Source organism: Bos grunniens, chromosome 13, assembly GCF_055505025.1.
Source record: "Bos grunniens cultivar Pamir isolate PY7600 chromosome 13, Bosgru_T2T1.0, whole genome shotgun sequence".
Taxonomy (NCBI): Eukaryota; Metazoa; Chordata; class Mammalia; order Artiodactyla; family Bovidae; genus Bos; species Bos grunniens.
The window spans coordinates 45,810,961-45,825,761 of NC_141177.1; the positions used below are offsets into that span (position 1 = coordinate 45,810,961).

A 14,801-nucleotide genomic window follows, 5' to 3' on the forward strand; every position below is an offset into this window, starting at 1 on the left:
GGTTGTTGATTTTCCCCAAGTTAACTTACAAATTTAATTTGGTCCCTACAGATGCACTGTGTCGTTTGGGACTTAATCAGGCAGATTCTGCCATGCTGGGCAGTTCACTACAGGGAATTTTATCCAGGGAGTAAGTACTAGGCTCTTCCGTCCATGGGATTCTTCAGGCAAGAATATTGGAGTGGGTTGCCATTTCCTTCTCCAGGGGATCTTCCCAGCCCAGGGATTGAACCTGGGTCTCCCGCATTGCAGGCAGACGCTTTAAGCACTGAGCTACCAGGGAAGCCCCTACTTACTACTTACTACTTACTAAACCCCAATTGGGGTGTGGGGGTCACCCAGAGATTAGGGAGGAGATGGTCTAGGAGCCTGCACTGCTCAGGGTGGGCTGCCTGCTGGGGTCTCTCGCCCTTACTCTGCAGCACGTGCTTGGAGCAGACTGGCTGTCTACCTGCCTCCATGTTTATCTGGTTTAGGCTGGAATTATCTTCTCTGCCTCTCCTACCCCTCTGCTCTTTTTTTTCCCCCCTCATTTTTTAAAGGCAAGTGCATTTAGATGAAATTTAATATGTGGTGCAACTCCACTTTGAATTCTCTCTTTGTATTAGTCTTTGCAGGTTAGCAGGATTAATCTCTCTTAAAAGATTTCACTAAGTGAGAATTTGTCACCGAGGCACTATTGAGGGTATTTAACCACGGATGTTCTCAACCAGGGGTGATTTTGTATCCCAGGGGGGATTTGGCACAGTTGGAGGCATTTTGGTGCTCACTACCAGCATCTAGTGGGTGGAGACCAAGGATGCTAAACATTTAACGCAGAGGACAGCCCTCTGCCTCTCCCCCTGCCCCCACCAGCTACAACTAAGAATGAGGGGGACTAAGTGTCAATAGAGAAGAGGCTGAGTCTTTGCTCTAACCTATTGGCAAAGGCAGTGATTTTAAGAGCATAACCTAAAGCAGCCTTTCACAGATCCCAAGTTTCTTAAAAGTTCATATGGATTCTGTAGTGTGCTTTTGAGAGAGTAACAGGAAGGAAGGCTAAGGGTCTCCAACCAGAGGAAATAGGCTGCAAGTGTCAGACATTTTTTATCTCTCTTAAGCGGCAGGAGGAAACAAACTAGTAGTGTCAGATTTTTTTCCCTTCTCTATACAAAATTAAAAGGTTTCTCTTAAAATTCTTTGTTGCCATGATGACACCTGGTTCCACCTGAACTTAACTTTCCTCAAACCTTGAGCTAACTAATGGGTTTTAAAGATCTTCACGACCCAGATAATCACGATGGTGTGATCACTGACCTAGAGCCAGACATCCTGGAACGTGAAGTCAAGTGGGCCTTAGAAAGCGTCACTACGAACAAAGCTAGTGGCGGTGATGGAATTCCAGTTGAGCTATTTCAAATCCTGAAAGATGATGCTGTGAAAGTGCTGCACTCAATATGCCAGCAAATTTGGAAAACTCAGCAGTGGCCACAGGACTGGAAAAGGTCAGTTTTCATTCCAATCCCAAAGAAAGGCAATGCCAAAGAATGCTCAAACTACTGCACAATTGCACTCATCTCACACGCTAGCAAAGTAATGCTCAGAATTCTCCAAGCCAGGCTTCAGCACTATGTGAACCACGAACTTCCAGATGTTCAAACTGGTTTTAGAAAAGGCAGAGGAACCAGAGATCAAATTGCCAACATCTGCTGGATCATCGAAAAAGCAAGAGAGTTCCAGAAAAACATTTCTGCTTTATTGACTATGCCAAAGCCTTTGACTGTGTGGATCATAATAAACTGTAGAAAATTCTGAAAGAGATGGGAATCCCAGACCACCTGATCTGCCTCTTGAGAAACCTATATGCAGGTCAGGAAGCAACAGTTAGAACTGGACAAGGAACAACAGACTGGTTCCAAATGGGAAAAGGAGTACGTCAAGGCTGTACATTGTCACCCTGCTTATTTAACTTACATGCAGAGTACATCATGAGAAACTCTGGGCTGGATGAAGCACAAGCTGGAATCAAGATTGCTGAGAGAAATACCAATAACCTCAGATATGCAGATGATACCACCCTTATGGCAGAAAGTGAAGAGGAACTAAAAAACCTCTTGATGAAAGTGAAAGTGGAGAGTGAAAAAGTTGGCTTAAAGCTCAACATTCAGAAAATGAAGATCATGGCATCTGGTCCCACCACTTCATGGGAAATAGATGGGGAAACAGTGTCAGACTTTATTTTTTTGGGCTCCAAAATCACTGCAGATGGTGATTGCAGCCATGAAATTAAAAGACGCTTACTCCTTGGAAGGAAAGTTATGATCAACTTAGACAGCATATTAAAAAGCAGAGACATTTCTTTGCCAACAAAGGTCCATCTAGTCAAGGCTATGGTTTTTCCAGTGGTCATGTATGGATGTGAGAGTTGGACTATAGAGAAAGCTGAGTGCAGAATTGATGCTTTTGAACTGTGGTGGTGGAGAAGACTCTTGAGAGTCCCTTGGACTGCAAGGAGATCCAACCAGTCCATCCTAAAGGAGATCAGCCCTGGGTGTTCATTGGAAGGACTGATGTTGAAGCTGAAACTCCAATACTTTGGCCACCTCATGTGAAGAGTTGACTCATTGGAAAAGACCCTGATGCTGGGAAAGATTGAGGGCAGGAGGAGAAGGGGACGACAGAGGATGAGATGGCTGGATGGCATCACCGACTCAATGGACATGGGTTTGAGTGAACTCTGGGAGTTGGTGATGGACAGGGAGGCCTGGCATGCTGTGGTTCATGGGGTTGCAAAGTGTCGGACACGACTGAGCAACTGAAGTGAACTGAACTGAATGAGCTATGTATTTACCCTAGACTCTGTCTTTCTTCAAGTTGGTTCCGCTTAAGACTCAGAACCGATAAGGGCTCGACAAACCAGTTTGTTTTACTCGTACATTGTTCTCCTAACCTATGTTAATGAAACTATATATCTACTTGGAACCTGCCTTTCTTTAAGAGTCATGTCAATAGTTTTATGGCCTGGGATGACTCACCTTGTGCCAATGTTATCTCAAAATGCATGTTGTGGGTGAAGGGCCTGGTTCCAGTCTCTGAGTTTTGAGACATTCCCTTTCTCTAATTAGCGGACTGCTATTAGCTATATAGAAAGTGAAAGTTGCTCAGTCATGTCCGACTGTTTGCAATCCCAAGGACTATATAGTCCATGGAATTTTCCAGGCCAGAATACTGGCGTGGACAGCCTTTCCGTTCTCCAGGGGATCTTCCCAACTGAGGGATCAAACCCAGGTCTCCAGCATCGCAGGCAGATTCTTTACCAGCTGAGCCACAAGGGAAGCCCAGTAGCTATAAAACATCTGGCTAAAGACTAGCAGGGGAATACTCTTTCTGCCCCCTTCTGATGTCTATGTCAGAAACTTTATCTCTTATACTTTAATAAAATTCTATTACACAAAAGCTCTGAGGGATCAAGCCTTGTCACTGGCCCCGGCTTGAATTCCCCTCCTCCAGAGGCTAAGAATCCCAGCGTCTTTCATGGCTCAGCAACAACCTTTCACTTTTAATATAAAAATATCCAATACAATATTGTAAAGTAATTAGCCTCCAATTAAAATAAATCATTTTTTTAAAAAAAATAAAAAAAATAAAAATTTATTATTATAAAAAAAAATAATGGCACAAATTGCTTACCATTGGCTAATGTAAATTTCCAGCTCAAGGCTGGTACATTGGCTCAGTGTACTCTCAGCATATCACCTGTGCCAGGAGGTGGAAATCCTGCTCTGAGAAGCTTGAGGCTGAAGTGAGTTGGTCCCTTCATCCTACCCAATGCCTAGTGACCTGGAGGAATGACTACCCTCCCCCACGCCCCCCACCCCCGCCCCCACCCCCGCCAGGCCCTGACCCAGTGGTGGTATCTGCTTGCAGATACTGATGAAGCCAGCCTGATACAGTTTGCCTTTTCCCAGACACTTAATTACACTGATTTTTATTTTCCAGTCACCTTGACATCTTAATAGAACATAGATATACTTTAAAAAGTCATTGTATTTGTATTATGAAAATCATGTTCTTTGTAGAATGACTGGGATCTAGACTATGAAGAAGAAAATAAAAATCTTATGTAATCTTCCATGAATATAAAATCACTGGTAATATTTGGTGGATTCCTGCCAGTTATATATATATGCAAAGCATAAGAACAGGTTTAAGAATGAAAATGGGATCATAAAATCCATCTATCTCTGTGGCCCTGCTTAAAATGTATTTCTCACTTACCATTACATTAATATTTCCTCACATAATTAAATACTCTTCTATACCATAAGTTTTTATTCATCTTCTTAGATAGCCATTCCATAGTTTATTTACTCTTTTTCTTAGATGTTCTTAGAAGGCTGTTTCTAGGTTTTAAAGTGCTGACATGAACATGATTCTATATATGTCTTTGTATTTCTATTTATTTCCTCAAGCAGAGTCTTTAAAATAGGGAATGTAGGGTGAAAAGGAACAAATGTTTGAAGCTTTTTGACCCATGGTGCCATATTATTGGTTTTATAAGGCTTAATAATAATCTATATTTTCACCAGTACTGCACAAGAACTCAGTATTCAGCTTATCTGGGTCAAGATTTAGAATCATTAAAAAAATAGTTTTGCCAACTGAGTGAACAAAAACAAAACTCACTGTTTTGAGGTTTTTGTGTTTTTTTTCCCACTATCAGTTGAGTTTTTCTTTCTCTATATTTGCTGCTCATTTGTATTCTTTATAAATACCTTAGCAAAGCACCATGTCTCCAAAGATATGTCCTATGCATATCTTTTCTTTCATATCTTTTTTTTATTGATTTGTTAGAGCTCTTCCTATATTAAAGAACTTAACCAAATTTTTGTCATCAAATATTTCATATGTCTTTATATACATATGTAGATATACTCTTTTCTTTTGTATTTTGCCTACATTTTGACTTGCAGAAAATGTTCCTTTTAATGACTTTAGTCTATTTTTTCACACCTATATTTAAATAACATAAAAAATGTATTGATTTACAAGTACTGCTTTTTTGTACTCACAGTTCATGGAAGAATTATATTCAAACTACTCATAAATACCTTTGACACTTGTGTGTTTCCTCACAAGATCACTGGTTACATCTTGGGTCACCGAGCAGATTTTCTGGGCACATTATTGTGCTTTTGAATTGATTGCCAAGTATTTCTAGCTGCCTGCTGTCTGGGCCCATGATAGCATCCCCTTGTGGTTGGATGGGATCCTGTAAGACATTCTGAACCATTTACTGGTCAATGCCAGACCCACAGAGCTCTTCCTTCCCTCTGCACAGTAAGCAGCAATGTTTCAGATGTCAGCTCTGACCTCCAGGAGACTGTGGTGAGCAAAGCCTTCTACTGACTGTGGTGGATGAGTCACTGATTGAGTAAAAATCTTTGTGCTTTCAAATCTCTGAACTTTTGGGGCTGTTTGTTATTGCAGGATGAGAGAGCCTCTCCTGACTGATACAGTTGGTCGTGTTCAGTTCCACTCAGTTTATATAGATGTAACATTAAAAAACATACAGCATTTAAAAAACTCTCTGGGGACTTCCCTGGCAATCCAGTGGTTAGGACTCTGTGCGTCCAATGTTGGGGGTGAGGGTTCCTTCCCTGGTTGGGGAACTAGGATCCTGCATGCTGCACAAAAACACCTCCCCCCACCAAAAAAAAACCACTTTGTATAATGCAGTCTCTGAAAATTTTATCCTGAGCCATAAGTAGCCATTTGTATAATATTAGCACAGTTCCTATTCTCACTTTTCCCTAGATGTATATTCTGACTCTTGACAACTTAACCACCTACTGAATTGCTTTTTTTTTCTTTTTAGTGTGAATAAAAACCTTTTAATTTGAAAAACATTAAGCTTCACAAAAATTAGAGTACCTAGTATAATGAATCCCCATGTATCTATTGATCAGCTTTGACAATAACCAGACTTGCAGAAATTTTGAAAGGTTTTATGAGTAATATTTATTACTCTTTATTGGGGGTAAATATGTTCTCTTGTATGTTTAGAAAGTCCCTCTCTGGCACAATATCAGGGACTGAATTATATTTCCGTGTAGCTGTTCTATGTTTTCATTCTTTATTCCTTCCTTTCTGTACGTGGAGTGTTGGGAGTGTGGGGTGAAGTCACACAGTGCTTTAAATGAGGATGATGGATGAGTGGTCCCCTCCTGGGAGTGTGGTTAACTTCTGGAGAACAGCGGGGCCATATCTACAGGGAGAAGTGGTTGGTTCCAATTTATGTGGCTTCAAAATCAGCTGCTGAGACCAGGACTTGGGGGTGACCTCAGGAAGCACACGTGAGTACAAGATGGGAGTCGGGGAAGGAGTGGGAGAAAGGCCAACCAGGGCTGAGCTGATGAGGAGCACCCCCAGCCCCTGGAGACCCCTGAGAACCTTCCCCCATGATCTGGGCTGTGTGCACGGGGCCTGGGACCGCCCCCACAGTGCTAGCAGGTCCCAAGTACAAGCAGCACTGGGAGAGGCCAGCTGGTGATGGGTAGGAAGCCACACCCGGGCAGGTGCAGCCAGACCACCGGATCCCAGCATCTGCATGGTGCCCCATGGGTTCCTCGGAGCTCAGCAGGAGTGGGTGGGGTGTCTGAGTCCCAAGAAAGCCAAACGAGGATGGCACTGTAGCCTCTGCTTATATCCATCACTTGAGCCTGTGTTTCACTGCACCTGCGGTTGCCTTTAAATATGGCTTCTCCTGCTGTACATCCACCTTGGAGGTCAGGCTCCTATACCATCCTGTCTCTTTCTAACAAGATCCAGACACACTGTGACGAGCCTTTCTGATGTCATGGGGGCTGTCGAAGGCTGACATTCACATCAATCTGTGAAGCAGGTAGTTGGGTTTCTCCCTGGGTGCAGATAATCACCACCATCAAGAAGGCTTATTTAAGGGGAGTGGTAGCCGCCTTGGTTTGTCCAGAGCTGGAGAGTCCCCAGGAAGTGGGGCTCTCAGTGCTAAAATCCGGAAAGCGTTGAGCAACCAGGGTGGTTGACCACTCCGCCTGAGGCTGGCTGGTACTTAGGAAAGGCCACTAGAAATCCACCAGCTTTTGCTCCTGTTTCTCCTTCTCAGAAATGAAAGGAGGGATTGTAACTGTGATAAGCATTCCACACAGCAGCAGCTGCCACTCAGTTGAAAACCTCTGTCTGAAACCTTCATTTCAGAGTCTTAATCAGAGCTTGGGGAGGAGTCCTGAGAGCTCCTTGGCACGAGGCATCACTGTGGCCAGAGGCCCGGCACTTGCATCACCATGTCCACCCGCTGCTCTGATTAAATTTCAGCAGGGTCACCAGGCTTATCCTTGCTCATCCTGATTAATCACTGTCTCCCTGGGAAGCCTACCCGCACCCCACCCCCGCTTCCTGGAGGGTGCCTTTCAAGCCAGGGTCTTGCAAGTGACCCCATGTACAATTCAGTTCCAAGATCTGGGACCTGTGTCCGTGCTCTTTGCAACCCTCCCTGCCATGCTCAGGAAATAAACAATCAATGCTTTGTCTCATCTGGGCCTCAGACATTTTCTGTTGCTTCATCTTTAAATATTCCTAAGGTGTTCCCTCTGATAGCAACCCTGAGGTGTGATTAATAAGAGGTTGGGGTATAGTCATCAGAGCCAAACATGGGCCAAGGTTGCCCTGGGTACATTTCCTTAAGATGTGAAAAGAAGTTCATGAGTCAGTTGTCACATTCAAGAGCCTCCAGTGGTCTCTGAATTCCTCTTCTGGTTGTCAGAGTGATGTCACATGCTGTGCTCTGTATCCACAGGCCTTTGTTCTCCATCAGTCTCTCTGCAAGGGCTACATCCTTTTCTAACCGACAAATGCATTACCTTGTTGGTCCTTTATTACCCAGAGAAAGATGACTCCAAGCTCAACTAGGCTTTGCCCAAGCTGCAGTCTGGAGATTGTGGTAGATGGTAGTGGTTACCGCCCATATTCCTTCGACCTTATGGCTTTTGGTACGCTGGGCGTCAGCAGATGTCAGTGCAGGCATGTCTTCGTGTAAGGGATTTCTCCCAAGAGACTGAAGGCTGCCTTGCACACCTGCCTCTGGGCTGAAGGTGCCACTTGGGAACCTCCTCAACCACTGACTTTTCTGCCAGCTACTGTGCTGCTAGCTTTAGCGTGTGTTATGCAAAGTTTCCCAGTTCTCCCATGGGATTAAGCTCCAGTTAATCCAAGCTGAGTCCCAGCTTCAATGGTAGCTGACTGGAAGATAAATCCCTTATTGGCCCCTTTCTTCCCGGTTACACCTCCCCACTCACTCCTGGTGTCCCATTCACCTCCCAGAGTAACCACCTGAACTCAGCTGTTGTCTCAGGGTCCGCGTCTGAGTTACCCTGAACTGAGAAGTCAGTTCCTGGCTATCATAATTCAGGGATCTCTGTCTGTCGCCTACTCTCATATGTAATGTGAAGAATGTCTTTACTGGAAATTCAGCACGTAGACTATAAAGAGGAAAGACGGGAAATAAAGGGGGAATGGCTTCCCTCTCTTCCTTCATGCCTGGTCCTTACTTCCTCCCTAAAGTGTTTACTGAGCAAATTTAGGAAACACTGACTTAAATCCCTAAGGAGCCACGTAGGTGATGTGCATGTGAGAAGAAGGTATCATATGATTGGGAGTGGTGTGGTTTGTGGCAAATGGTACATTCCTGAAAAGTTCTCTTATCCTCTGTTTCCTGTTTTTTAAAAAAACAATTTTTTTAATCTATTTATGCATTTGGCCACCCCATGCGGCCCACAGGATCTCAGTTCCCCAACCAGGGATTGAAGCCACGTCCACTGCAGACCCCCACCAAATCACCGGGTAAGTCCCTCTTCTTCTTGCTTTTTATCATTATGATATCGGTGAAGCAAACCTGTCTGCAAGATGCTAAAATTCAACGACAAGCATCAGAACTGCTTTAGTGGAATAGGTAATTGTCTGACACCTTTGTTTAGGTCCAAGTGAAAGTCGCTCAGTCTTGTCCTACTCTTTGCAACCCCATGGACTATACAGTCCATTAAATTTTCCAGGCCAGAATACTGGAGTGGGTAGCCGTTCCCTTCTCCAGGGGATCTTCCCAAGCCAGGGATCGGACCCAGGTCTCCTGCATTGCAGGCAGATTCTTTACCAGCTGAGCCACCAGGGAATTTGTTTAGGTAGAGATCACTTTTCAGAGCGTGCTTTCCTTTAGACTGGACCAGATAGCTGAGTAAGCGGGAGGAAGGCTCTGCTCATGTGTAATAATACCCCGTTGCTCACACACATCTGTAAACTTGTCCGAAAGTATTTTTACCTTGAAACCAGGAAAGAGTCTTTCCCACAGTTTGAGGGAGATTCAAATGAGAAACTGTGTGTTTTTCACCACTCTCCACTTTGTAAAATATTTACATGCTGTTGTCTGACGATAAGTCATAACAATTTTTTTTCTCTTAAGTTTCGGCGTACTTGGCATGTTTGCAGAACGATCACACTTGAAAGAGCCTTTTTAATTGCAACAGGGGACATCGCAGATGGAAGAGAGAGAACTCCCCTGCCCGGGGATGTGATGGAGCCATTCAGAAGCTCCTGGAGAATGACAGGAGCTGCCCCAGGAGGTACTCCATTGAGCCCATCTGCATTGTAAATTCCGACTGAGGCCAAATGTCACCTCCTCCCTAACTCTCTTGGCCTCTGGGTGTCAAAAAAAATGCTTCTCAGTGAAAACCGTGTCTGATGGGAAGGGGGGTGTGTTCCCCTGGGTCCCTGCTGTCACCTGATCCTGGGCTTGATGGGCAGCCTTCTCTCTCCTTAAAACTGTAAATAACTCAATAAGGAAGTAGCTGTCTCTATGTCAGAAGTCTCACCCTGTAAACTCCTAAGGGTCTGGGCACTGAGATGGGGTAGCGGCATCACTTCCTACACCACCTCCCAATGTTATCAGTAACCCCTCTGTATACTGCACTGTGCCATTCCAGTGTCAGGGGCCTTCATGGCGTCTCAGACAAGCCGAGAGTGGGGATGGGGCACCACATCAACCAGAGGGCAAGTCCGTTCCTGGGAAAAGACTAAGATGACTTAGACAAAATGACTAAGTGCCCAGAGGAGCTGCTGCAGTGGAATCAAGAGTGAGTAATCCAGTCCCTCCCAGGGACAAGTGGACACACCTAGCCTGGAGATCCAGTCCCCTGCCTTCTAGCCAAGTTCAGGGATTGGAGCGGAGACAGTCCCTCCCCATGATCCCATTTGAATTCTTGGACCACAGAGTCCACAAGCCTAGGGAAACCTGCCGCTTTATGCCTTGGAGTTTGGGGGCAGTTGATTAAGGGTCCCTAATGACCCTGACAAACACTGTGGTTAGCAGGGCACCTCCCAGGGCCCAACACTTGCATGTCTATCTCACATCTGATGGTGACCCCAGGAGAAATGCACCGTTGTCACTGTTTTACAGGCAGGCACACTGATACGCTGTGAGGTCAGGTCACTTCGGAGAGACACTCAGACCCTGCGCAGCAGACCAGGGGCCTGAACCCAGGGAGACTCTGCCCCGGTGCCTGGCTATGTTAAGTAGCAGTGGACTCTGCCCAGAGATCCCAGAGGCCACCTCCTTCCCCTCCCCAGGGGCTGCTGACCTGCTCAGTGACCCCGAGGCTCTGGCTGCCTCCCTTTGAGATGCTGCTTTGATCCCTTCTCCGTGGCTCTGTCCATTCCCGGGCTGATCCCAGAAACGGGTGGCTGAGTCCAGCCAAGGGAGCAGCTGGATGCAGCTCCCCTGCTGTGCCCTGAAGTCCCCTGGTTTGCACAAAGATCCATCTCTCCCGGGGCTGCTCCCAGCCATGCCTGTGCCGTGGGGGCGCTAGTCCAGCCCTTCTGCGACACCCTTCTTGCCCACCCCTCTTCGCAGGGACCAGGATAGCCTCGCCCTCTGAAGGGCCCCATTGCTCCCTTTTGTCTTTCACAGGCGACTCCTCCAATAAGTCTGCACCCTGAACCCCATTTTGGGATCTGTTTCTCAAAGGACCTGAGTGACGGCAGAAGGTGTCGATTCCCACCTCCACCCCTGCCCTGCCCTTGTTCCACTCCACCGTTACCTCCTCTCCATTCCCCACCCCCACACACCTCATCCCACCCAGTCCCATTCTGCCCCATTCCCGTGAGGACACAGGAGTGATCTTACCTTGTTCACGCCATCCGCCATCGCTTGGAGCGTGAGCTCCCGGGGCCCATCCACCGTCTTCCCGTTGTCGGTGGGGCCCCAGCTGGCACTGTAGATGTCAATCAGCTGAGGCATGTGGCTGATGGAGGAAGCCTCGATGATGTCTGTCATGAAGGGCTGGTCCAGCATCCGGATACCTGCGGACACGCAGGGGCAGGGAAGCACTGTGGGCGGGTCCCGGGTTCGCAGGAGACAAGGTAGGGAAGGGGGCTAGGTCCTGGATGTGGCTGGGGGGTCTGCCACAGGTCCCTGTGCCCTGGAGTCAGTGGGGCAACCCTGAGTCCAGCCTCACACAGTGGGGTGATCAGGGGGTCAGGAAGATGCACAGAACTACCCACCCCATCTCCTTGCACCTCACCCACCCCTTTTCTTATGTCCCTATTGGGAGGCAATTCTATACCCCCGACAAAGGTTGCTAGAATTCCTAAATGAGGCCAGTTTCTAAGTGGAAGCTTGGCCTCCAGGGACTGGGGGGCTGATGGAGGACACCTTTCAGAGGAGAAGTAAAGCTACTGTGCATGACAGTGTGGCGGGAGGCAATTGCTCTCAGATATTTGAGGAGAGGAGGGTAAGGTCTAAGAGGAACTCTCAGTTGCATTATAACTGAGAAGGGGCTTTGGGGCAACAGAAATGTCCAAGAGGTAATTCTAAAGTATACTTGAAATGGATGCAGAAGACACCCCTTTCCCCCCGGGTCACCTTTGTAAAGTTTGTGCTACCCAGATGCCTGGAAGGAGTGACTTCCTGCTGGGAGCTTTTCTTTGATTACATGATTGTGTGTCTGTGTGTCCAGGGACTCTGGAGGAAGAAGTCCTCTGTTCTCAGGCCTGAGCATCTGGGGAACTGGGGTTCACATCACCCCCCCTCCCTGGGACCGCTTAGAAAAAAATCTCTTGGGGGTTCACTGAGCAGCAGCCAACGGAGAGGGGTTTTTTTCCTTCATCGTTACCCACAGAATATCGGCTGTTGGAAGCAGTATTGTTCTCTGCTCCATACACTGTTTCAAGTCAAGGAGCCTAGAGTGTTGGTGAGTGTTGGTCATTCTTCTCACTGGAATTTGGAGTGAAGGCCTGAGCTGTATACAGGCGGAGCCTCAGTGGTCCGAGGACTTTATTACACAAGGGCCAGCCTGAAACGTGGTGTGTGCACCAATTTAAAGAAGGAAGATTCATGTATGTTGGTTATCTATGTATATGTGACCACTCCCCAAAATCTACAGACAGTTCCTGAGAACTAACTGCTGATAGTTGAACAAAGTTAGAGACGCGCCTTGATTTTCCTTTTCTAGTTGCAGGTAATAGCATTACCTATCTTAAAGCCAATTGTAGGATCATCTGGAAAGTATTTCCTAAATACTGTGCCTGGGCCACCTTTTAGTTGATTTTCCCCCAAACAGAGATAACAGGTCCAGACTTTTCCATCCTCTACCCATAGATCAGGTCACCATTTTTGCCAGTGTTAACTAATTATTAGTTAACATTCTTTCTCCTGGAAAAAAATCTCCTACAGAATAAGCATAGTCTTTGGTTTGAACTTTCCAGAAGCTAAGTTTTTATGGTTCATTTCACTAGGGATGGAAAATCTAAAATTCCACATTTTGCTCTTGGTCCAACTATATTCTGCCCATTAGGGGGGAAAAAAAAAACCTATTTAACAAAGGTGGCCACCAGTTTACAGAATCAACTGAACAGCACAGCTTCTTCTCCTAAGTCATATCCACTTTGTAGATGGGGAGACTTTGCTGGGAGACAGGTATTCACTGCCAGGAGAAGGCTCAGATGGTCTTGAAGTCATCCAGTGCCCAGATGACCAGCCCTGAGCAGCCTGCCTCCACAGGAAGGGGGCAAAAAGAAGTTCAACTCCAGCCTAAGTGGGCCTGGACTGTCCCCCCTGAATCTTGTCACTGGCTGGTGCCCTTTGCCCTGTCTTTTCAGCTCCTGTCCTCTGCCTCTTTCCCCCCCCATCCCACCCTGGCTGCCTTTGTGCCTCCCAGAATGCCAGCGCTGTTGTGTGTTCATCTTCTGACTTCTTGGCATCTAGGGAGGCGGGGACGGCCACAGGCTGGGAGCCAAGTTCTCATTTGTATTCAGGGGCCAGGCCCCGGGCATTCTTTTAATCTCGTTAAGCTTGGGAGGAATGAAGTATGCATAAATTGAATGAGATACAGGATTAATGTTTGCAGGCAACAGCAGCATTAGGGGCCAAGACCAAGGCTCAGAGTGACCCAAGGGTTTTTAGGGAGGTACTCTGTCCTGAGTGCTCTAGGAGCTATGGAGTTGGGGCCAGGCGAAGGGAGAGAAACAAGGAAGCCCAGGCAGCCAGGACTCAGCATCCTAGCATCTGCAAAATGCTCTGCTGGCTGATGCGACGTGATGGCAAGACGACAGGCACGTCAGCGTTTCTGTCCCCACCGTCCTGCCTCGTGGTGACTCGGCGGTTCCCTCCTCCCTTTCAGAGTCTGAGCCTCTTGCCTGCTGCCCAGGATTGCAGTCCTGGGCTCTAGGGCCTCCACGGCCCAAGGATTTGTGCTAAATCCTCTGCCTCTCCTCTTGTTATGAAAGGTGAGCTTGTACGGAGATCACAGCAGGTGCATAAGTCTACCTGCTCTGCCTTCAGAGGAAGGCAGGTAAGGCCAATGCTACCTGGCCTGGCCCCCTCCCAGGGCTGCTCTGAGGGGCTCCGCAGAAGTGATGCTACAGAACCCACCCTCGAATCATCCCCTGGTTATTGTGCACGCTGGTGTCATGATCTGATATTATTGTGTCTGTTTGCTCCTGGTCTGGGTCTCCCCCTTAGACTCAAAGCTGTGTGAGGGTAGGTATCTTGTCTTCTGGCTCATGGCTGCATCCTCCCACCCTCAGCAGGACTGGCATATGGTAGACCCCCCTGGTCATGACTGCTGAGTCCTGGAAGGGACTGGAGGCAAGAGACAGTATTTCCCAAAAGGCTTGATGCAGTTTGAGCATTTTTAATACTCTTAGAAGTAAATATCTGACAAACTTGCAAGAAATATCAATTGAAGAGTTCATTATATTTCATGTCCATTTATTGGACTTTGTGAAGTTGTATAAGACGTTTTCAATTTTGATTATTTTATCTTGATCCCTTTGACTGAAAATGCCAAACATTGGTTTAAATGCTAAAACTAAGGAAAGAAATAGGTTGTCTTCTTAAAGAGTTACTTTGATAAGTGTGTTAGTCGCTCAGTCGTGTCAGACTCTTTGGGACCCCATGAACTGTAGCCCACCAGGCTTCTCTGTTCATGGGATTCTCCAAGCAAGAATACTGGAGTGGTTTGCCACTGCCTTCTCCAGGGGATCTTCCCTACCCAGTTATTGAACCCGGATCTCTAGCATTTCAGGCAAATTCTTTACTGTCTGAGACAGCCATGTTTAAAATTTAAAAAAATGGAAATTAACTTTTCCTTCAAAATTTATAAAGTAAATAAGTGGGTAAGGAAATGTAAATAATTAAACTTTCAAAAAAATTGAAGTTGGACAGCATCACTGACTCGATGGATGTGAGTTTGAGCAAGCTCTGGGAGTTGGTGATGGACAGGGAGGTCTGGCACGCT

At 46.6% G+C, this 14,801-nt stretch overlaps 1 protein-coding gene across 1 annotated transcript in view; it reads right to left on the minus strand.

Moving 5' to 3' along the window:
• The window catches only part of PCSK2 (proprotein convertase subtilisin/kexin type 2), a 240,778-nt gene that overhangs the window by 18,546 nt on the left and 207,431 nt on the right, over positions 1–14,801 (minus strand). The window contains exon 8 of the mRNA XM_086333839.1: positions 11,189–11,364. Within this exon, the coding sequence (XP_086189965.1) occupies positions 11,189–11,364 (176 nt within the window). The remainder of the gene's footprint in view (positions 1–11,188; positions 11,365–14,801) is intronic.